Consider the following 25,827-nt stretch of genomic DNA (forward strand, 5'->3'; position numbering starts at 1 on the left):
TCCTCCCTTTTTCTCTCATCTGCTGCTATGCGTGCCGCCCAGTGGGGCTGACCCAGCGGGCGACGCGTGTTCCGATATGATGTGAACCTGTCAGCCCGCTGCGCATTAAACCACCTCTCTCATTACCGCCCCTTCCCTCCTGCCACACCCGACCCCATCCCACAGCCCACGTGTATCCCTAGAGGAGATATCAACCCAATGGATGCTAAAAAAAGCCTGGAGACGCAAGCAACCGGCCTGGTCATCCATCTCTGAGCAGAGACAGTATTGTTCCTTTTTCTTCTCCTTTTTTCTTTTTCTTCCTCTCTTTCTTTTTATTTCATAGTCTGAAATATTGTTGGGCGATAGTATATTGTTCAAGGCAACTTCTATTTTCATTACTGGTATTATGCGCCAGTTTCCCAAGAAGTGAAATTTTGTTCTGTTATAAGCTGCTTTACTCAAAACTGTTTTATGCGAAATTCAATTTTGAGCATTGGTTAAATTCACAACTTCGGGTGGAAACGAGGCTATTGTAAGATATAAAGTAGCAATTACAAGAACAAACATTGCTAACTATTACCTATTACAATTACCTTTTTTTTTTGTCTTAGAGGCAAAGTGTTTCCCATAATATCGTGGTATTAGGGTTACCGTGATATAAAATGACTCATACCGCCCACCTCTACTCTGCAACACATCCCATGGGAAGTGTTGTGTGTATTGATATTATATGAACGGGTCTCTCTGCATCTCTCTCTCTCTCTTCATTATGCTGTCGAAGGAGGGTGACCTTGTTCTCTCTCCATCTCTCCTCCTTCAGCTGTCCCTCCATCACTCTCTCCTTAACTGACACAGCTACTCTACCCTCTTCCCATTTCTCTCTTTCATTAGTGGATGCTGTCACGTTCTCTCTGTCCTACAGCTGTTATGGATGGGAAAAAGAAGCAGAGAAGGGAGAGCATATACATGTATATATTCAGACCTGTCTCTCCGACATGACGTAGATATAGCTGTTGTCCAGGGAAAAGGCCATGTCTCTGAGAATAGGGCTTCCATCTTTGATCACCGGCAGAGTTTCATACTGGACGCCACCTTGAGGAGGGCCGTCAACCCGAATCTAAGACAAAAAGAAGAAAACAATCATGAGCAGAAATTCACCACTCATCTCACATTTTCACCACGTGAAAATTCGGCTTACAAAAAAACCCAAAACAAACAAACAAACAATTTCAAGGCAAAAAAGGCAATTATGAGTGTGAGTGTGTAAATATAAATATATTTACACACTCAGAATTGTGTATAATTTTACATTACGTAATTGGAATCATTTGTTACTTTTCATAATTTATATATATATATATATATATATATATATATATATATATATATATATATATATATATATATATATATATATATATATATATATATATATATATATTACATTTAATGTAATATATTTTGTATATGTAATAATATAATGAATTATTATATTTAAAAAAAATATTTTTTAAAATTATATTTTATATATTTTTATTTATCTTATACATTATACATTATATTACATACAATATTAAAATAGTAATAAAATAATTAAAAACATTACATTATATCATTTTATATTATATTAAAATTATACAATATATGATTAGTTATACAAAAATATACATATATATACACATATATATATATATATATATATATATATACACATATACATATATATATATATATATATATATATATATATATATATATATATATATATATATTATATATATATATATATTATATATATATATACACACACACACACACATTTATTTTGTGTAAAATATTACTTTTAAAATATTATTTTTATATTTTTTTAAGTTATATTTTACACAAAATAAATGTATATGTATATATATATATATATATATATATATATATATATATATATATATATAATATTTATCATTTATAATCATTTTGCATAAAATATTACTTTTTGAATTTCATTATTTTTTATTATTATTATGCATTATTATTATTATTTATTTATTTATTTATTTTTTACATTTAATTTATACAATATATTATTATTTTTATTTATTTATTTATTTTTACATAATTTGTTAATTATGTAAAAAATATTTTAAAGGGGTTTTGACTAAAGGGATTTTGATCAGGTCAAAGGTCATCACAAAACAATAAAATCAGATGAAATATTAATTGACGCCACAGGTCTCCTCCCACTGCATTCACCCGCCCCAAAAGACAATTAAAGGCCCAGAACACATTGCGGCTGTCCTTCATGGAGTGTGACTGGGGTTAGTCCAAGGTCATGCGTCTGTCTAGTACTGCTTCACAATAGAGCAGACGAGGAGGCTGAGGACGACCCTAACAAAGACCCAGGAGAATGCGGGAACAGAGAAAAGATCATTCAACAAAACCAATCAAAGGCAAAAACACTGCAGTTATGATTCCTGCCAAATCTATACCACAAGTTGTCATTCTCCACAGTCTTTCTCAACACAATTCTGGCCAAGAGTACGGGGGGGAAAAAAAACATGTCCATGCTACAGTAAAGCCCTGTTCAAGCATTAGTCCACTCCAGTGAATGTAAAAACCATCTGTGAGCGGCAGACTCCCAATTCACTAAACTGACATTTACAGCACACAACAGTAAATGTGTTCATACATAAAACATGTCAGCCAGTCAACAAGACCCGCCTCCTTTTGCTTGGCTGAGCATGACCCTGATGCGACCTGGTGCGCACCGCAGGGACCTTATGTCATGGAGAACTGTGTGTCCAGTAGTCCGCGGAGGGCACTTTGAAGAACATACTTCATTTGCAGGCAGGAAGTGGGTCTGGCATTCTGGTTGTAGAAGAAAATGTTGTGTTCACTGATCCTACAGGGGACTATAAAGCAATCAGACATGGACACTGCAGTAGGTTCTGCGGATGTAACTGTAAAAGTGATGGAAGGCATGCACAGTTTTAAAGGCCAAGGATCTCTTGAATAGAAAAACCAACCCCTATTATATAATGTATACTTCACACACTTTATGATGCTTGCTTAAATTGAAAAGCCATTCAGAAATATCTATAAAATGTATATAATTGGCGGACCCCCATACTACCGACAAAGAAGACCCTTGTGCTAAAGTGGTGAAATGCCTTCAGCTACACTGACCCAATAGTTACCCAGAATGCATTTGGAAACAAACTGTCCTTCTTATATCTTCCCTTTTTCCCGACCACTGATCTGTCAGTCACCTGGCTCGAGTCTCATTCTGTCATCGATGTTCTCTCTGTCTAAGGTTTGTCTTCTCCTTACAACCTTCTGCAACATTTGCTCATTACTTTTTCATTATTGGCACATTCTTTTCTCTCTCTCCCTCGGTCCCGTATGCACATTATAGATGGCTGCCATCCCTTTGGCTCAAGTGTAAGTGCAGCTGTCTTTCTCATTCAGAGACGCTCCGACAGCAGAGCCCACGCAGAACTACAACCCCACAATTGCATATAATTCTGTGTGTTGAGCGCGTGTGCACACTGTCACCTATTTTAAATAAGGATGTGCATTTCATATGTACTTGTGTATTAGATTCTCATGTCAATCAGCACTGACAATCTTATGACAAACATGCACATTTTATAATATGATCATAATTATATCACACTTTCTCTTCATCACGGCACCTGTTAGGTGGTGGGATATATAAGGCAGCAAGTGAACATTTTGTCCTCAAATTTGATGTGATAGAAGCAGGAACAATGGGCAAACGAGTTTGAGTGAGTTTGACAAGGGCCAAATTGTGATGGCTAGACAACTGGGTCAGAACATCACCAAAACTGCAGCTCTTGTGGGGTGTTCCCGGTCTGCATTGCAGTTTGTTGCGTATGGGGCTGTATAGCCGCAGACTAGTCAGGGTGCCCATGCTGACCCCTGTCCACCACCGAAAACACCAACAGTGAACATCAGAACTGGACCATGGAGCAATGGAAGAAAGTGGCCTGGTCTGATGAATCACATTTTCTTTTACATTACGAGTATGTGTGCCTTGCTTTCCTGAGGAATACATGGCCACAGGATGCACTATGGAAAGAAGGCAAGCCGGCGGAGGCAGTGTGATGCTTTGGGCAATGTTCTGCTGGGAAACCTTGTGTCCTGCCATCCATGTGGATATTACTTTGACACCTACCAACTACCTAAGCATTGTTGCAGACCATGTACACCCTTTCATGGAAACAGTATTCCCTGGTTGCTGTGGCCTCTTTCAGCAGGATAATGTGCCCTGCCACAAAGCAAAAATGCTTCAGGAATGGTTTGAGGAGCACAACAACAAGTTTAAAGTGTTGACTTGGCCTCCAAATTCCCCAGATCTCAATCCAATCGAGCATCTTTGGGATGTGCTGAACAAAAAGTCAGATCCCTGGAGGCCCCACCTCTCAACTTACAGGACTTAAAGGATCTGCTGCTAACATCTTGGTGTCAGATACCACAGCACTCCTTCAGGGGTCTAGTGGAGTCCACACCTTGACGGGTCAGGGCTGTTTTGGCAGCAAAAGTGGGATCAACATAATATTAGGAAGGTGGTCATAATGTTATGCCTGATCGGTGTATATAATATTATTCCATTTATATATGCATGCTATGCTGTCTCTTTCTGTATTCATTATTCATTTTGAATGTTCATTCATCGCAACTGTATATATGTGTAGCTCTTTGTAAATTATCTTTTTCGTGCATTTGCGTATGTTTGTATTTGTATGAGGGACTTCTGAGACCGCCAGTCCCTTCCAGCTACACGCTCATGCCAAAAGGACGCTTTTGATGTGAGAATGTAAGCGTGCAACAAAAAAGTGCTTAAAGAGAAACCAGACTCGCACTGAAATTCTCTTGCTGTTTCACATGATAACATACCGCAAAACACTCTCTCCCGCACTGTGTATGTGCGCTTTATAGGTAGATACAGGCACCCACATCTGAAAGAACCTTTAGGGTACCTAATTTTGAATAGATCCCATTTCAGATTATTCATTTTAAGTAACTCTTCTCGAACTAGAAACGTACTGAATATACATCAAACATTTTGAATGCTCACATCCACATAACCCTCCCACAACTAGAGCGATACTCGACTCTGTTTACCTCTAAAAGTCTTTATTAAAGCACAATTCAATCTTTCTTTAAAGTAATTACTTGACAGAGATGGCAGGCGTAAGAGAAGAACTGTAAGAGGGTAATTCAATTCCAACACAAAGCACTGAAACATAAACCTGCTCAATGATATTCAGCAACAATATTTACTCTCTTGTCTATTTTTAGCCATAACCTCTAAACCACATTAAGCATGAATGATCAAAGCAGAAAAACGTCCAGAAAAAAATCTGTATGTGTTTCCCATTTGTATTTCTCTTTTTTTTTTTCGCAATAAAAGGCAAAGAAAAGCACAGACCTCAAGAATATTGTTTCCAAGCGCTGTGGGACTCGTACACAATGGATGTCCTTGTTTAAATATGTGTGTGCAAGGGAGCGCGAGGGAGTCAGAGACAGAACTCAGACTGACAGAGCAATCTGTCCCATGGCCTATCTCAGATCTTCCGTAATCCATTTTAAATGTGTAGGCTCATGCAGTATGTCGAGACACACAGAAAGAGAGAGAGACTCTGCCACCTGAACACACTGAATCCAATTACACTAAAGGGGATTCCTCAAAATTGTCTGCTCTCACAGGTCAAATGTCAGTGCTTATCCAGTAAGGAAGGGGGCAACGCTAACTGAAAGGGTTAACTGTCAAAATAAGGCCAACCTGACCCTCAACTTCTCTCAGTTTCAACTCACTAGTAACCGATAGAATGATTCAAACACATTAGCTCTGGTCCATAACTAAGCGAGCTTCCTTGCTATCAATTTCTATACATCATTAATTCATTAACTATTCCTTAACCATAGTTAATGAAGACAGCTTGACAGATAGATAGATAGACAGACAGACAGACAGATCGTTTGAGACGGACAGACAGACAGACAGACAGACAGATAGATAGTTTGAGACGGACTTACGGAGGGAGGGACGGACTTACGGAGGGAGGGACGGACGGAGGGAGGGAGGGAGGGAGGGAGGGAGGGACGGACGGACGGACAGACAGATAGATAGTTTGAGACGGACTTACGGAGGGAGGGACGGACGGACGGACAGACAGATAGTTTGAGACGGACTTACGGAGGGACGGTGGGACGGAGGGACGGACGGACGGACGGACGGACGGACGGACGGACGGACGGACGGACGGACAGACAGACAGACAGACAGACAGACAGACAGACAGACAGACAGACAGATATAGATAGATAGATAGATAGATAGATAGATAGATAGATAGATAGATAGATAGATAGATAGATAGATAGATAGATAGATAGATAGATAGATAGATAGATAGATAGATAGATAGATAGATAGATAGATAGATAGATAGATAGATAGATAGATGGTGAGATGCAGAGCGATATTTCAGGTCCGCTGTATGCAGCAGTATTTCTCTCTCTCTCTCTGCTCTTGGAGAGATTTTTCTGAGCTCCAGTCCGCCTGGATAACACATCTAATCCATCACCTGTGTCAGCTTGAAGAATTCTGGTGTCAGCAAGCCCTCTCTCCCTTTCTCTCTCCCGCTCTCTCTCTGTCTTCTGACGGTTTCTATCAGTGGAAAACAGGCTCTTTTGTTCTCGCTGCTGTAGTACAACACTATCTCCCATAACGCATGTGTTACAGAAACAGACTGCTAGGGCCGTGTGTCACTTTCCATCCAGATGCATTTGAGCACTTAAGCAGATCTCAAAACCTCTCAGGGACAGAGAGAGAAAGCGAGAGTGCAGGAGTGAGTGGACACTTTCATTCGGACTATGATGTTTAGCTATAGTTATAGCTATAGTTATAGTATATAGTTATAGTAAACTATAGTTTGGCCATTTGCATGGCCAAAAATTTATTTGACCACACCTGGACATTGAGAAAAGTTAGCACCAATGAAAATGCATATTTGCTAAATAAATAAATGTCTTGTTTAAGACTAAAAATATCATTAAAACAAATTTATTTGAGAAGCAAAACCCCAAAAGATATTAAGACATTCATAAAACAAAGCCAATTTTTACTTGCATTTGGCAAATGGCATCTGTTAATTTTGGACCCTGACTATCGATTTCTGGTGGTTATGGAACTAAAGATAAGGAGAAACATTGGAGAAAGTTTCATTGATCTGATTAACATACTGTAGTCTATGTGAAATTCATTATGCAAATAACATTATAAACTAAATATATGCACTCATGTGATACAGGCAAAAAAAAAAAAAAAAATGCATAGTTAGCACCTAATCATAATGTCTTATTAAACCTAGGCTTTGCTTCATAATGTGTGAATATTTCTTTAACATTCTTTAATGAGTTTCCACTGTTGCTAACCAACTTCCTGAGTCTCATTACTTTTGTCGCCAACTTCTAACTTATGGTTTTCATTAAACGCACTCCAATAAAGCACAAAGAGGAAGTTATGCTCAAATAAAAAGTTCAAGAATCAGTCATTCAAAAATTCATAATGTCAACCACTATTCTGAACATATCCATGTCTATAGATAGTATATATATATATATATATATATATATATATATATATATATATATATATATATATACACACACACACACACACACACACACACACACAACCAGTATCTAAAAGGCTAAGTGAGTATAAGCCACATAATCCAAAAAACAACAAACATAGTGTGTCAAAGACTGTAAATCCTAAAAATATACAGTGTGTCGTCATAACAGAGGGAAAATCCCCCAGCATTGTTCTGTTCACATTCCATAAACATAACTAGGACAATTTTAATTACATGACTTTTTGCCAGATGAAACAAATGTAGGCTACCTGAAGAAATTTAAATACTTTAAACTCAAACTATAATGGCAAAAACTTTGCAAGAATCTCACTGCTTTGATATTACCTGACCTAAGTTTAAAACCCACACAACTTGGGGTCAGCTTTTTTCTTGCTAGCTACAGAAACCAGATCTGAATAAAGAAGGGCTGTGGTAAAACATGATCAAAAATATCCCTAATTATCCAAAAATGCCAACACGCAGACTCGCAGCTATGGCCAGCCGGCTATATTTAGAGAAGTCTTAAAACGACAGAACTACCGCCAGACTGGTGGATTGAGTCCAAGTGAGCTCATTGAAAATGAGTTTGAGGTAAAACTAATGTTGAACTAGTGGTTATATGGTGTTTTTCTGCACTTAATTGGCCCGAACTGTTCAACATTAAGATTTATTATGCAGTTGAATTCCTCGTTGAGGTTTCCTCTCTCTCATGGAGTTTCGTAGATGGTATTGGACCGTATGTAGTACAGAAACCAGCTCCAAAGTTCAGAGACCTTATAAGATTAAAGAGAATCTTTGACAAAGATTAGCTTGGAATGAGACAAATATTGTTTAGAATTTTTGCTCCAGCATCTATTATGGATTTTAACATAATCTCAATGACTTTATCCATGTTTACTTGACCTGTGGAGAACCTACGGTACTTTCTTAAGGAAAAAATGAAGTGTTCTGCTCTGGAGAGCTGGCAGAGTGTTTACTATACGATTGGGTGTCCCATTAATTGCGTGCGGAGGAGAAACATAATGTAAACATGAATTATACGGCCCCTCTTGTTTGCACCGCTTCAGCAAGACCCATAAAAGGAGTATCAAAGCAGCATAAAAAGTGCATGTTAATATAAACCACAGACAAACTAGTATGCATCATTAAAAACCAAGAATCTAGTGAGGGTCAGCACTGATTGTGAACACAATACACCTTTCTTTTAAAGTCAAAGGATAAGATTAGCCTTATGCGCCAAACTCAGAACCTGTCAAATGAATCGCAGACACAGTGGGGGTCCAGTACAAAAAAAGGAAGTCAAATCTCAGTGGGGTGTTCGGCATAAGAACTGATCAGAGAAAGCAAAACCACCCTAAGCGACAACACAATTATTAGTGATAGCCGAGCTGCTCAGAAGCGCTGTTGTAAATGTAATATCTATAGGTGAATAATTAACTCACAGACTATCAAAGCGACTTCAAAAACATGTGTCGTAACGCTAAATTATGTGCATGAGCGTCTCTCTGTCTCGCTTTCTCCCCATTTAAGTGCTTCCAGTGGATGATGGAGTGAATGAATCTAAAGTTGCAGGGTGAAAAGAAAACAGAGAAAGGGAGAGCAATGCAAAGCAGTTCAAATTTCTCCCCTAGAGAGCAATCCTATTGTGTTGCAAGTTAGCAGGCTGTAATTTGACATAAAAGGAACAGAGTACAGTGAAACTGAACTGAGTGCATGCTCGTTAAAAAAAAAAAAATAATAATAATAATAATAATAAGGATGATAAAGGAACACATGTCAACCACTTGCAGAAACTGAGACGGCTCAGATATTCATTCAGATCAGACCAAAAAAAAACCCTAATTTATCCTCCTGGTAGTCTCAACCTTAAATGACACGAGCAGCGCAATGGTCTCTTCCTGTGTAAGTGGGCAGCTCTTGGCCAGAATAAGCTGCAATGAGGAAGAGACTTTATGGTGCAATTCAAAAGTCTGGCTAGGCAAGACTATCTTCCTAGTAATTAAACATTTCCGCTTCTAGAGGTCAGATTTGCAATTTGTCTGAGGTTGTTAGATGACGTTTGTTGCTTTATCAACTTCATACTTCATGCTAAATTCATAAAGATGCATTAAGAGCATCCACTGATACTTACACTTCTACACTTAGCCAGAAAATATCATGCAGATCTTATTTACTCAGTGTAATGTCTTTTTTAAAAAAAAAAATAAAAGATTATTCTTCTTCCTTTTGATTCTTTACAAATGCAGTTCACTGTCTTGGGAGTAATGTTCTTTTATTATTTGTTCTTTGATAAGGTCAGTCTATTCTCTCTCTCTCTCTCTCTCTCTCTCTCTCTCGCAACACAATGCAACTATAAGCTGGGTTCTCATCTGTTATTCCTTTTCTTTCTCATGAAGTGCAGTGCACAATGGCCATCTATTTGTCTCTCTCGGCACCTCCAGATGTTTAAAGATTCTTGATTGCTGTTAAATCCCCAGACTGGAGTGGGTTGGATTCTGCTTCCATCAAGCAACTTGAATACATAAATATATGTATATATACTCTAAAGGAAAAATGCATGTGCTTTAAAGATTCGTTTGTATGCCTTTGATTAAGAAAAGAAAATTCTGATTCCATCAAGAAACTGAAATGCTTACAAATCACTTATTTTATTTTTTATTTTATTCATTTAATTTAACTTAATTTCATATTTCATTTCATTATTTCATTTCATTACATCATTTAATTTAATTTATTTCATCATTTCATTTTATTTCATCATTTCATTTTATTTTATAATTTTTTTAAAATTTTTTTTATTATTTTATTATTTAATTTAATTTAATTTCACCAAAAGTAAACATAATACTGTAACGTACGGTACTGTAATTACATAGTCATTTTATTTTATTTTTTTAATTTCATTTTATTCATTTCATATTTCATTTCATAATTTCATTTTATTTCATAATTATTTTATTTTATTTAATTTCATTCATTTAATTTTATTCATTTTATTTCATTATTTCATTTTATTTTATTCATTTTATTTTTATTATTCATTTTATTTCCTTTCATTTTACCAAAACCAAACATAATACACTCTAAAAAATGCTGGGTTAAAAAAAAAAAAAAAAAACAAGTTGGGTTGAAAATGGACAAACCCAGCCATTGGGTTGTTTTAACCCAGCAGCTGGGTTAAATGTTTGCCCAACCTGCTGGGTAGTTTTATTGTTGACTATATGGCTGACTTAAAATGAATCTAAAATGAAATTAAAATGTTCATTTATTAAACATATTAATAAATGTTAATTTTCAAGATATTTTGGGCTCATTTTAAGTAAGCAATACTGTAATTTTTAAACAATAGTTGAGTTAAGTAAAACTACCCAGCAAACATTTAACTCAACTGCTAGGTTAAAACAACCCAATCGCTGGGTTTGTCCATTTTCAACCCAACTTGGGTTGTTTTTTTTTTTTTAACCCAGCATTTTTAGAGTGTACTGGAAAAGAAAAGAAAAGAAAAGAAAAGAAAAGAAAAGAAAAGAAAAGAAAAGAAAAGAAAAGAAAAGAAAAGAAAAGAAAAGAAAAGAAAAGAAAAGAAAAGAAAAGAAAAGAAAAGAAAAGAAAAGAAAAGAAAAGAAAAGAAAAGAAAACAAAACAAAACAAAACAAAACAAAACAAAACAAAAGAAGAGTAAAATGAAACTAGCGATTGGTTGGAACGGTGGTCAGTTATACAGTACCAAATCAGAATCATTTATTCTAGACAGCTGCGTAATAATTTACCATGTTTTACTAATTTTGCACTGCTTTGGTAGTTTAATTAAACTGAATTCCAAGTAATTCAACTAAGAGAGATTTCAGGAGAAAGAGAGAGAGCTGTGATGATAATAAATCAAATTCTGGTCCACCTGCGAGGCAATTGTTTAAAGGTTTTTGATTAAAGCTCACACTAATCACTCGACAGTGCAATTCTACATCTATACACAGACATGACAGAGAGAGAGAGAGAGAGAAGGGTAAAGAAAGCGTGTAAAGAAAGCAGGACGGAGGAAATGAGAATAGCAGAAAAAAAGAAATGAGTAACAAAGTGTCGAGAGATGGAGCGCAGCTTTGTTTTTGCTGGAGGCAGTATATGAAGGGAAGTTGTGTGTGTGTGTGTGTGTGTGTGTGTGAGACAGGATTCCTCTTATCAGATGACCTGCTCTGCTTTCCCTACGGACCTGCTGTAGCTTATCTGGACCCTCACGCCTCACATACGCTGTTTTCATTCAAAGCAATATCTGCTTTCTACTGTCCAACCAGGACTGACCACTCGTTCGATGACCCTCCTGGGCGCAGAGAGCGATAAGGGTCATGTGACCCGCTGTAGTCGGCGATGAGGCCCATGTGACCTGCTGAGCATGCTTCTTTTCATGGCCGTAGCAAAGCAGGCCACAACCCTAATGCCCAGGATCGGCCGCCACCATCACAGTAACCATGGCAACATGTCCCCTAGGGTCGCTGGGGGTATTACAGCGATAAGCCCTTACGCTGACCCGCTCAGAGGATACGCGCACACAACCTCTCAAATGACATACAAAAGCATATACTTTCTCATTTGCGCAGTGCGCATGGCCTGTGAACAGGTTTGTGGTGAGTCTCGTGAGATGTGTGCTAATTGATCACATATGCACGTATGACAGCTTTCCACAACATATGTGCATAAACACGTGCACATATGTCTGACACACTTTCAGGAATAATAATAAAAAAAGACTGGGTGTGGGCATTTAGTAGAGGAACCCTGGAGTAATCTATCTATATTATGTTGTGTTAAATTATATATTTTCAAAATCAAATATTGAGACAATTGTTTGAATGTGTTTCAGTGCAAATGCATGGACCTTGCTGCATCATTTTTCACTAATTTTCAAATTAGTGAAAAACTAGTTTGTAAATCAAAAACACACCGCTGCCAGTGTAGTTGGATTCACAAACAAATGACAAATGAACGGCTTCTTTTTAGTGAAAAAAAAAAAGAAGAAGAAAGAAGCAAGCAGTGCAGTTTGATTCACGAGCAACTGATACTTATGAGCTGGTTCTTTTTAGAGAATCAAAAACATACCATGTCAAAAGTGTAGTACAGTTTATGATCAAATGACTCTTATGAAATGGTTATTTTAATAAACCATTTAAAAAGACTCAAGATTTACTGGTGTGACAAATCCTTCAATAAATGAACTATACATGAGAATTACTATATATGAGAAAATAAATTTGTTAACACTTTATTTTAGTGTCCTTGTTACATATGTTACATGTACTTACTCTAGTATTAACAGTAAATTATGCATAATTACATGCAACTAACCCAAAATCAAACTATACCCTATAGTAAGTACATTAATGTTAATTATATTATAATTTAATTGTAACAAGGACAACAAAATAAAGTGTAAGCATAAATGCTCAAATTCTCAAAAATAATCCTAAAGCCAATTATATTATAGATAAAAAAAAATGATAAAATATTAATAAACACATAAAAGCAAAGCATTTTATAAAAAAAAAAAGTTAAAACGCCACTCCCCACAAAAATAATCAAAAGTTGTTGGTACTAAAACATTTTTATTATTATTATACAATTATTGAAGTTAAATTAAAATAAAACGCACACAAAAAATAGCCTAATCAGTTGTTTGTACTAAATATAACAATAAATATTAAGACAAAATGTAATAAAGCTAAAACAAAAACAGTTGATGCTAAAAATATATATTTTTTAAATATTAATAGAAATATTAAGGATACAAATATTAAAACTTAAAAAAAGTTTTAAGTCACTATGAAATCAAAATTGACGTTTTTTGCCTTTGAATAATATGAATATGTGCTCCAAAACAAAGACAAAATTCATATTTAGAAGATATAAGCAAACACAGTCTCTCATTTCCGCCAATATGGATCAGCGATTTAAATGACATCATGCTGCACTTCAGCTTTTCATCAGATTTTCTTTCCAATCAAATGCTCTCTATAATGTAAAGCGTCCCGCCCCCTACATTATAAATAGACACGTAAGCTGCGGCTAAAATCGGTCATTTGTTCACACATTTACTATTTTCAACATGTTGAATGGCACATAGTGCAATATATAGGGGATAGGGAATGATTATGACAGTGTAAATATGCTTTTCATTGAGGTGAATGAAGTCTGGTTTCACATTAATGTCCCGTGAACCGCCGCAGCGTGAACAGTCTGCTCCGGTCCAGAGACACAATAGCACAAAGTGGATGATATGCGTGAGTCAGTGCAGACCACAAAACATATCAGACCAATTAGAATTTTGCCCAGAATGCTATATTTTAAAGTGATATAGAGGAGATTAGGATAAACGGTTAGAGATTTGAAGAAAATTGAGGCTTTACAAAGTTCAACAGCTCTGGCCGAGCTGTGATATTAACAAAACACTATTGACAAACACAAAAGCACAAAAACAAACTTGAAGAATCACTGAGATTTTTGCTAGCGGGAGAGAGCACATCATCCAGCCACATCAAATTGATAGTGCACACACATACACACACCTAATACCCCTTTAGTAGATCAATAATTGAACAAAACCTGGAGGTCTTGTTACAAAGACAAGATCACCACTAAATCAACCTCAATGCATTGTGGGTAAAGAGGAGGGGGGCATAACAGCAGAACTCTCCTCTCTCATGGGTGACTGCGACTATAAATTCAGTTGAGGTCCTTCGCTTCCTGCTGTCGTCAGTGTACACCACCTTCACCCCCTTAATGACATGCTGCCGTGCCCTCGTATACAGAAGACGCACATATATGGGGGGCTGGAGTAACAGTGGACGACTATACACCACACTGGCTCTAAGCACTCCCCGGTTGCAGCAAATCACGTTGACAGACCCATAGGGAGGTGGAAAGCAGACGTGTGTTATTGTCTCGGACTGTTCGATATATTATAAGAACAAAGGTGCAGCGAGGGCTGGAGGGGGATTTGAGGCTTGCCTACCACAAATGACCCTCCCTAAGAAACACAGGAAAGCATATATAAATTTCCACTTATTACTGTTTCTTTCGGCACCTCTGTAAGGTTGTTCAGCAATAGAGATGGAGCTAAAGGAAGGGTGAGAGGTGAAGGAAATGCCTGAGCTATGACTGTTAAGCTCTTAGGCCAGAAACACACTGTAGGCAAGACATAAGTACTTGACACTACCATTCCTAAGTTTGGGAACGGTAAGATTTTTTAATGTTTTTCAAAGAAGTCTCATATGCTCACCAAGGCTGCATTTATTTTATTAAAAAATAAACAGCTATATTGTAAAATAGAATTACAAATTAAAAGAACAGTTTCCTATGTGAATACATTTTGAAACGTTATGTATTCCTGTGATGGAAAATCTGAATTTTCAGCATCATTACTCCGGTATTCAGTGTCACATGATCCTTCAGAAATCATTCTAATTTGCTGCTCAAGAAACATTTCTTATTATGATTAATGCTGAAAACTGTTGTGTTGCTTAATATTTTTGCGGAAACTATGATACATTTTTTATCAGGATTATTTGACAAATAGGAAGTTCATTTATGTGAAATAGAAAACTTTGGTAACATTATAAATGTCTTCAAGTCACTTTTCATCTACTTAATGTGTACTTGCTGAATATATTTTACCCTCAACATTTAATGGTAGTGTACATACTATGACAGGAACAAACTTCAGTACTCCCTGGCTGTGTTATTCATGTAGCTAGCTAGCTAACTTTAGCTAACTTTGCAAGATTTGCTCCAAACTGTTGCTCAACCACAATGGTAATTTGCCTAAAAGACCAGAAAAGCAGTTTTTTTCGTTAACATTAATCAGTTTACACTGAAAGTTTATGCTAATGCCTGCTTTAGTGCTTATAATGCACTTTTAGCTTTTGCGTTGCACACAATGCGTTGCACACATTTCGGGTCTTATGTAAACATCTAATAAATATGTGAGTACGCTACATACATTTTAGCAACAAATCTCAAATGAAAACATCACTTGCTAGTTTTTGTATCACTTCATACATTTGAGGTAAAATATGAACTCGAGCTATAAACAAAAAGGTCAAAACGTCAGTGTTAAACGTATCTCAGGTAAATATGTTTGACTGATCTCACTGGGACAGACCACCAAACAAAAAAGGGATGGTTGGATAAATCCACAGTGTGTGTGTCAAAGGGGAAGATCATCTTCACCACAATAAACTGCAAAACAGACCAGACTTCAAGGCGATAGCTCTGTGAGACGAAGATAATATTTTAAACACTAACATCAGGATCATTGTTCAGCAGCCACATGTTTTGAGGTTCAATTTAGTTATATATGCAAATCTAACCTTTTCTTCTCTCATCTGGCTCTGTGTCCACACACACACACACTAGCTTGGAAGACACTGTATGTAGGCCAGTACCATTAATGCTATTACTGCCGGTCAGCGCCCAACCACTGTGTGTGTGTGTCTGTGTCTAATTTGAGTGTTCTAACTGTACACGGAAACATGACATGATAACGTTCATCTACAAGGAGGAAACCACCAATGTTAGGAGGAAAGTTGCACTATAGACAATTGAGGAAAAGGGCCTCGGGTGAGAGTGTGTGTATGTGTGTTTGTGTGTGAGTGTGTGACCCCCCCTCAAAATGTCCATTGCTAAGGCCCTAGGGCGTGCTCAGAGAGCCTCATTATGGAAAAGAATGACAGCTTGCTGTCCAATGTGGGTCAAATGTGAATCAAATTATTTCAAATGCTGACAGTCCATTCAGGTACAGCTGTTTAATGCTATACACTCAAAATTAATGTTCTAGCCGACAGGATGCACAAATATTACACTATCTATTTAAAATGGGATGTCTAGCATGTGTCACATTCTCCAATTATGGTTTATTACCAGGAGTGAGAGTTGAAGAGCAGGTCTTACTCTAGGGGTTGGGTTGATTTGTCCCGACTGGCACTGAGAAGCTACTGGATGTCTGTGTCTGCCTGTCTATCTCTGCGGAGCGATGCTGTGCTGCATTACCTGCACCATAAAGCATTTCCTCACTCTAAACTGCCTTTGTGAGGTAACGTCTGGCTCTGGCAGCCAGATCGAGATGTCGTGTCCACGACTGAGCGAATAGCAAATCAAACGCAGTTGCTGTTGATTTAATGCACTCTATTGTTTTCGCGAGAAGCAGACGTTTGCTATAATGAGATGGAAAGCGGATGTTTTGTTTTTTGTGTCGGCTGTTCGAGTCTTAGCGAGCTGGACCGCGACTGTGTGTCGCTAAATAACAGGTTCTGATGGAACGAAAGCAGAAATCAGTTAAAAAAAAAAAGGTTGTTTGGATGAGATGGCCAGGGGAGGACAGACTCTCCGTCTCCATCTGTCTTGTCTTGCTGTCTCTCTATCTGCACCAGATAAATCTAAAGGGATTTTTTAAATTGCTCAAACGTTGCTCATTCACAGCTCAGGAGACTTTGAGTTCTCAGTTACTTTGCGTTTTAAGTATCTAGGAGTACTATTTCTCAAATGTTTCTAAGGAGGAATTAAAAAAACAAAAACAAAATTATGAATAATTCTTTCATTTGTTTTTTTTTAAATATAAATGGGGTTAATTCAAGATATTTCTCTCAATACAAGTCTTATTTTGCACAATTTTGTGTCAAATAAAATTCTCATTTTAAAGGCATAGTTCACCCAAAAATGAAAATTCTGTCATCACTTACTCACTCTCATGTCATTCCAAGCCCGTAAGACTTTTGCTCATCTGCAGCCTACGCAACTACCACATTCAAGCCCCAGAAAGGTAGTAAAGACCACTGGAGTCACATGGATTACTTTTATGATGTCTTTACTACCTTTCTGGTGCTTGAAAGTGGTAGTTGCATAGGCTGTCAATGAAGGGATGGAAAGGTCTCAGATTTCACTAAAAAGATCTTCATTTGTGTTCTGAAGATGAATGAAAGTCGTACGGGTTTGAAACAACATGAAGGTGAGTGATTAATGACACAATTTTCATTTTTAAGTGAACTAACCCTTCAAAGATGTTTAGATATGTTTACTAAAAAAAATAATTGTAAAAACACTATAAAATTCATCACAACCAGAAAATTTGGTCTTGGAAGAATTTGATGATAAATGTTTGATTTCATATTAAAATCTGAGCTGTCTGTGACATTGAGAATCTTCTGAAACTGAGAAGAACAAACATTTTTGATTCAATCTCTCTATGAGAACTAATAGAAATACTTAAGAGAGCAGTCTTTTTTCTCCTCCGAGAACAGGTAGAGTTATGTTCCCTCTCTTTATTTGAAAGCCCTGAGAGCCAAAAATGAAAGAACACACCAAATTCCTTCCCTCGTTTATTCATTCCCTCTTTTATCCTTTTACCACAGACTCCGTCCAGTCGGCTCTGTGTTTGTCCAGATTCAGGCCAGAAACACTCGGGTTTCCTGTTGGTCAATTTCAGTAACTAAACTCGCATGCTTTCTAAAAATTTCTATCCCTCTCTCTTCCTTTCTTAACATTTGGTGGTTAGAATACAAAGAAATAGGTCTTAACACCTTGACTATTTTGTCTACAAAAATGATCTTGGTCCTATCTAGTGTTTTCAAATGTTCCTTCCCTTTCTCTCAGTCCAGGGCTTGTTTATGACAGAGAGAAAAAAAAAAGCATTCTACTGCTTAAATCTGCTTTATATTCAAACATATGACTGTCTGGTTTTACAATATTAAATATGTAATATTTGGCTATAAGAGAATATCTTTAAAATATTTATCATTTCTATGATTTTAGACAGTTATTTGCCATTGACAAATATACCGATAACCAAAATAATACATAAAAAGCATGTATTCTGTTGTTAAATATAGCATTTCATTGTAAGTTATAAGGTAATTAACACTTTCCAAAAAATCATACTTTACGGTACCATTCCTACATTCTATTTCAATTCAAATGACTAACATTTTGGACACTGGACATAAACAGTCTGCTCATCTTTCCCTTTGTTTCTCTCTCAGCTTTTCCCTCACTTTATGGTTGGCTGGACCCCCACCTTTTGTGTGAATAAATAAAGTCTGAATAATGGGCTCCATATGTAAGAGGCATTGAAAACAGCCTCTAACTTAGTGGGGATATACAAAAGTATGCTTTGATGAGGTAAATGAGTTTGTGTTTGGGAGAGTCAGAAAGAGTAAAATGTGTGTATGTGGAGAAACAGTCCCAAGGGCTCTCAAACAGGAAGTGTTGATGCTGCTCTGTCGAACAGAGGGAGTCAAAAGGAGGCGTGAAGACCAACAAAAGCATAAAACACACTGTGTATTTGTGTGTGAGTGTGTCATTTGACCTCAGTCTTGTGCCTGAACTATGGGGCGTCCGAGAGGGTGGAAGGATGTGGGGCCGCATCAGTATGTTGTTTTTGTTACATTATATTTAAAACAAATACTGTGGCTGCTTAGATGGTAATGGACATGCTTTAGACATGCAATACTTACAAAAAAACCCCTTATAAATTCCAGAGGTCTGCTTAGCGAGCCCTGTATTTAACCGCCTAGCAGTTTTGGTTTTTAGTTAGCAGTGGTACTTGACGTTGGCAAGTTTCTTGTTGACTTCTTATGGTGCTCATGAAGATCTGGAATTAAAGGGCCAGTTGCTAAAGCATCCAGAGTGCTATGATACAGACAGACCAGACACTCGTGTGCAGGCAGCCGTGTGGAAAGACAGACATCTCCCCTGGCGTCAAGCTTTGTCTCATGCCCCTTTCCATTTTTCTGTTCTGTCTTTTCGCTTTCTGTCCTTTCTTCCCTTTTGTCTGACTTGCTGTCACTGAGTCCTGAGCAGGTCCAGATGGAAATTATGTGTTGAACGAAATTAAAAGTAATAGATTTTTAGGACAAACTATTCAAGGTTAAAATAAACTTCCACTAAACTTTTTAAATATTATTATATATATTAGCACTGTCAACCGATTAATCATATTATATATATATATATGTGTGTGTGTGTGTGTGTGTGTGTGTGTGTGTGTGTGTGTGTGTGTGTGTGTGTGTGTGTGTGTGTGTGTGTGTGTGTGTGTGTGTGTGTGTGTAAATAAAAAAATTAAATAAACTTCTCTTTTAGATGTGATTAATCGCGATTATTTGGTTGACAGCGCTATTATATATATATTTTTTAGATTAATCACATCTAAAATAAAAGTTTATTTACATAATATATGTGTACTGTATACTAAACACACACATACATGTATATATTTAACAAAAATATATTTATATACAAAATATTTATATACAATATATCCAATATAATACATAAATATACATGTATACATGTAAATATTTCTTAAATAAATACATATATGTGTAATATATGTGTAATAAAAATACACAGTACACACATATATTATGTACACAAACTTTTTTTTTGGATGCGAATAATAACAATTAATCTTTTGACAGCACTAAAACATATTGTATATATATATATATATATATATATATATATATATATTTTTAAACTAAACCATCTGCAGATGCCAACTAAAGCTCTATCATGCAAAATGGAATATATCCACACCATTATATATATAAAATATTTATTTATTAAAAAATGTTTGGATATGTTTTGTCTCATCACATAAACATCCAGTTAGTGAGTCAAATGTTATTTCAGTAACCATTCTGATTGATTCCAAGTTTGAGTCTTTATTCATTTAAACATGTGTTAAATAAAGCTGAGAAATACTATATTCTTATTAGAATCCGATATCAGTCCTGTAACCATAGACACTGAATGCGGTTTCCCCAGTTATCAAGTGCCAATCAATATTGACTAATATTGGGCTTTTCAAAGAGCGATTTATGAAATTTTACATTTTGTCAATATTAAATATTTGGTTATATACTTGGCTGAAAATAGAATATTACCATAAATGAACTAGGGGTGAATGACGTGTACCACATTGCAAATGACAGACACAGACTCCATGTGGTCCTGCTCATGACATGTTAAACATTAAAGATGGAATCAAATGATCCCCCGCATCCATCAAATGAGCAGCTTGTCATTTTTTTGGTGCTCAATGGCACTCATCCCAGGTAGAGGAAGTCACGCTTCATGGGCCTGCACTTCCTCTCACCCTCAGCCGTGCGTCGGGGGGCCTGACCCCGGACAGACGCCCTCCCATGCGTAGCCCCCTACAGAGACGGTGGGAGGGGGTAAAACTGTGATCTAGGGAGAGTGACAGGACTGCAGCATAATTCAATAACACTAATCCCCAATGAATGGACAAAGAGGCTAGGAAAAAGGGGGGCGGATGAACTGAGCATACCCCGACAGACCCGGAGGCACGGGGATGCCTGGGGAACGGGTGCAGCTGACACATGCCTAAAAGGAGGGGTAAAGGGGTGGGAGGCGGTTTGCTGTGTCCCCCCATCATGAGAGAATTGGGGGGGGGGGGGGTAGTTTGGGGGTCCAGCTGGCTCGCAGTCAGCCTAGTGAATTATTGCCCATGACTGCTGAGCCTGTCTGCATGAGTGTGTATCTACCTAGCTGCTTGTGCAAGGCATTCACATCAATAGATCCTCATTGAACTGATCAATCACCTGTCCTCCAACTCACAGTGACTCATTGACCTTTGACCCGAACGCCGGAACCAATATCATTATTGCCTACCTCTACTTCTCTTCCTACATCCTGGATATGCACATCCTCTCTACAAGGTTTGTATGGAAATGAACATATGCCATATGTGCACACACACAGCTGACCAACCCTCTCAATTCCTGTTTTGTTCATTTTGACTGATGTGAGATCAAAACAACGGACGGTTTCTGCAGCCATTAAATCGGTTGGTCACACAAACATGGACTGCAAACGTTCTGGCTTCGCTTGACTGCTCAGTGATTAATCAGAGCAGACCGTCTGACCGCTCAATCTAATCTGCACACAAATACACACTCAAAATCAACATATGCCACAAACAAATGCTAAAATAGAAAAACAAAGTGATTCACCTATAAGCCATGACCATAATAAGTGATGATGGGTCGTTAAATTATTGAAAATAAATACGCATTCAATTTAATTATCGCAAATCAAATTATTGTGTGTAAAATGTTTCTTTGCATCACTAATTAAGCATCTTCCTTTAACAACTGTAATGTGAACAAAAAAATAAAAATAAAAAAAATAATCAGAAACCTTGGAACGCATGTCAACCAATCAGACTGAAATAATTCAATAATGTCTGTGGTATAAATACAACTAATTCAAAGTCTATGACGAGAGCTAATAAGCTCAAGGTAATACGACATGGTAGAAACCGGCACATCAGACAATCTCTCTGCTTCAGTCTAGAGAAAACAAAATGAATTTATCAGACTTCATCCACTGACAAGCTCCCCGGGGCTTCTACACGGCTGACATGATTTTGTGTGGAGTGTGTGTGTGTGTGTGTGTGTGTCGACGTTTCCTGCAGAATTTTGTCCTAAACAAAACATACTTACAATTATTTTGTAACATATTTTAACATTTTCAAATAATATTTCATAGAATATTAGTTAATTTACCTCGCTGACTGATTCAGACACAAACATTGTACATTTGTTAGTCATTTTAATTTTAACATTAATTCTTTTAACAGAACAGGCTCATAAGAGTCATTTGTTTGTGAATCAAACAAGTCTTTTCCAGTATATCTAAAATATATTTAAAACACAGATATCATTAACAATTAAAATGAAATCAATCAGAATATATATATATATATATTCTGATTGATTTCATTTTAATTTTTAATGATATCTGTGTTTTATAATATATCATTTTACTATTATTACTGTATATTTTTAACTATAATTTATATGTTTAAAATTAAATATAATAGATTCATTTTTGGTGTTGTACAGATTCAAAACAGGAAAAACTGGAGTGTGTTCATGTGTTCTCGCAAAAACGACAAAAACGTACAATGTAAACTCAACAAAGAGTGAATCCACTCTAAGCCACATACACAATGAGACTGTGCCGTCTTTACCGTTCAAATAAAATTGTGAAAGGGTTGGCAAAACATATATGATACACCACAAAAATTCACACAGTGGACAGCAAAAGCTATTATTAGCAATGGAGACTGGAAGACTATTCAGTGCCATTGTGGCTTTACTCAAAAACAACGTGCTAGTGTGAGGTATGTGCAAAACACTGTTAATACAATCACAACTCAGCTTTAAGTGATCAACAACATCTTTAATAGTATTTTAACATAGCGTACTGTGAAAACAGTCCAACCACCGACTGCTGAACAAACTGTTTTCTTGTTGATATCGCTATAATATACTTGCTCACTAGCCTCAGTGTTATTCATATGAGGACAGGAAAGAAAACCACATTTTAGAGGGCCGACAGCTGCACAATCTCAATGGCAGCTCCTCTGACTTCAGTAACGCCTGGGAAGTTGATATTGCATATGAGAGAGAGAGTCATGGTTCATCTTGTGGCCAAACCTTACATATTTCAGCCATGAGAGAACTTCCTCCTCCAGGAGAGAGCAACAGAGAGGGAGGAAACAAAGAGAGATGGTTTACAAAAAACAGCGCTTTACCACATAATTACAGTTGCTAGAACAATCCCATCCAGGAGGCCGTCTGACAGCTCTTTAGCTGAGCAAGCACTTTTTTATGACCTTAGAACACATCCATGATGAAAACCAAGGGCCTTTCACAACATTTAGGCTATATTTATGATGTCAACCAAATGTCAAAGAATCTTCTGGTACAGATATAATCTTGTTGCATTCATGTAAACAGAAAACAAAAACATGAAATTTGCATCTGATTTGAGTCGCTTTCAAATGTGGTACTATATCTAATTTGTATTAAATTACCTCTCAGATTTCATCTAAAATATCTTAATTTGTGTTCCAAAGATGAACAAAGGTCTTACAGGTTTGGAACAACATGAGTGTGAGTAATTAATGACAGAAATTTCATTTTTGGGCAAACTAACCCTTTAATTTCTGGTAATTTAGCCTTATACAAACACTTGATAGGAACTATTTTCCTCTTAATTCATAATTTTTCATAATCTTCTGTCATTGTTACATGACAGATAGGCCAGACCTCATCTAAAACCACCACACACATAGTACACTACATTATAATCTATATTCTATAATTAGTGATATATATATATGTATATAGTTGCACATCAGTAAGTGGTTTTTACAACCCAAATTTCGGAAATGTTGGGGTGTTTTTAAAATCTGAATAAAATGAAAACTAAAAGACTTGCAAATCACATGACCCAATATTTTATTGACAATAGAAAACAGATAACATAAATGTTTAAACAGATACATTTTACACTTTATCCACTAAATGAGCTCATTTCAAATTTGAGTCTAAAAAAGTTGGCACGGGGGCAACAAATGGCTGGGAGAACAACTAGCAACTAATTAAGTTAATTGATATCAGGTCTGTAACATGATTAGCTATAAAAGGGATGTCTTAGAGAGGCAAAGTCTCTCAGAAGTAATGATGGGCAGAGCTATGCAAGAGTGTGTAAAAAGATTGTGAAATACTTTAAAAACAATGTTCATCAATGTCAAATTGCAAAGGCTTTTTAAATCTCATCATCTACAGTGCATAACATCATCAAAAGATTCAGAGAAAATGGAGAAATCTCTGTGAGTAAGGGACAAGGCTGAAGATCTTTATTGTATGCCTGTGGTCTAAGGGCCCTCAGATGACACTGCTTCACTCATCGGCATGATTGTGTCAATGCGGCCCAGGAATACTTCCAGAAACCACTGTCGGTAAACACAATCCGCCGTGCCATCTGCAGATGCCAACTAAAACTATCATGCAAAAAGGAAGCCATATGTGCACATGGTCCAGAAGCACCGTCGTTTCCTGTGGACCAAGGCTTATTTAAAATGGACTTCAAAGTGGAAAAGTGTTCTATGGTCAGACGAGTCCAAATTTGACATTCTTGTTGGAAATCACGGACACCATGTCCTCCGGGCTAAAGAGGAGGGAGACCTTCCAGTGTGTTATTAGCGTTCAGTTCATACATATAGTAAGGGTGAATTCAGGTTGATTATGTCACTTTTTCCCAGTCATTGCAATGGCAAAAAGTGTCAATATTTAAAATATAATAACTGCAGCTCAACTAAAAACCACTTAGTAATGTGAAAGTACTATAAAAATCACTTACACATCCCAGAATAAAAACAGATGGTTATATCTCAAGTTATAAAAACAGATGCACAAAAAATATCAGATCTGTTCATTGCAAGTGTACATGCAGCCTTGGACGCTGTTTCTACTTAAGTCTGTGTTTCACTAAAGCCTTCATAATACAGCACTAGTTTCAGAACAAGGTCATTTCAGGGACTCGTGGATCAAGCGAGCACTTTTAACACATTCTCTTTGACAGAACGCAGCCGTACAAGATTTCACAGCCTAATCTCTGAGGCATATCTGACTGATGCTTGAGCAGTCAGGCCTATTGCTTTAACACCGACAGCAGTCCAAATCATTGCAGATGTTGACTTTGAGGGCTATGATATTCTGTAAGTAATCTCTTTCCTGTGAGAACCTGTAAGTCTGTCTGCGTCTTGTTAAAAGACAAAAAACATGCTCGGATACACGCATCTTTGTGAGTCATGGTTACATGCACATACAAAGACCTGACTGTCAAGAAGTCTACTTGTTACCCTCACCATGAACAAACAGGTAAAGCCGTAGCATAGCCTCCGAGTCTGTCCTCATGGAAACCGGCAGTAATGAGTCAGTCTGGAGGCTTACGGTGGAGCTGGGAAAGGAAGCAGAACCCTGACCTCAAAAGGACAGAAACAAGACAGTAGATCTAAAGCTGGCCGATAGGGGGAAGTTGACCAAATCACAAATAAGCGAGTCGAGAGAAAAAAAAAAGTTGAGTTGAGTTGTCGAGTTGTCTGGGCTTTCCCACCTCTTCAAACATTCCCAGAATAATTGGTGCTTGTGGAAACATGGCAACACTGTGCTTTTAAGGTTTTATCAATCAAAAAAGCAGATCTAGAAGTGCATAGACTGACAGACATGTGGAGGCAATGCACAGCTATGCTTTCTAAACAAACACCCTCATGACTGGTACAACAGCTAAGCACACGTCAGTCAAAAAGGCAACTTCAAAAGATCTACCG

The 25,827-nt window shown here is 36.9% G+C and overlaps 1 protein-coding gene across 5 annotated transcripts in view; it reads right to left on the minus strand.

Annotated features, from left to right (window-relative positions):
* plxna2 (plexin A2) overlaps nucleotides 1-25,827 on the minus strand; it is a 229,311-nt gene that overhangs the window by 132,696 nt on the left and 70,788 nt on the right. For all 5 annotated transcript variants that reach the window (XM_067372377.1, XM_067372379.1, XM_067372378.1 and 2 more), the window contains exon 4: nucleotides 965-1,099. In XM_067372377.1, the coding sequence (XP_067228478.1) occupies nucleotides 965-1,099 (135 nt within the window). The remainder of the gene's footprint in view (nucleotides 1-964; nucleotides 1,100-25,827) is intronic.

Source organism: Chanodichthys erythropterus, chromosome 20 (assembly GCF_024489055.1).
Source record: "Chanodichthys erythropterus isolate Z2021 chromosome 20, ASM2448905v1, whole genome shotgun sequence".
Classification (NCBI taxonomy): domain Eukaryota; kingdom Metazoa; phylum Chordata; class Actinopteri; order Cypriniformes; family Xenocyprididae; genus Chanodichthys; species Chanodichthys erythropterus.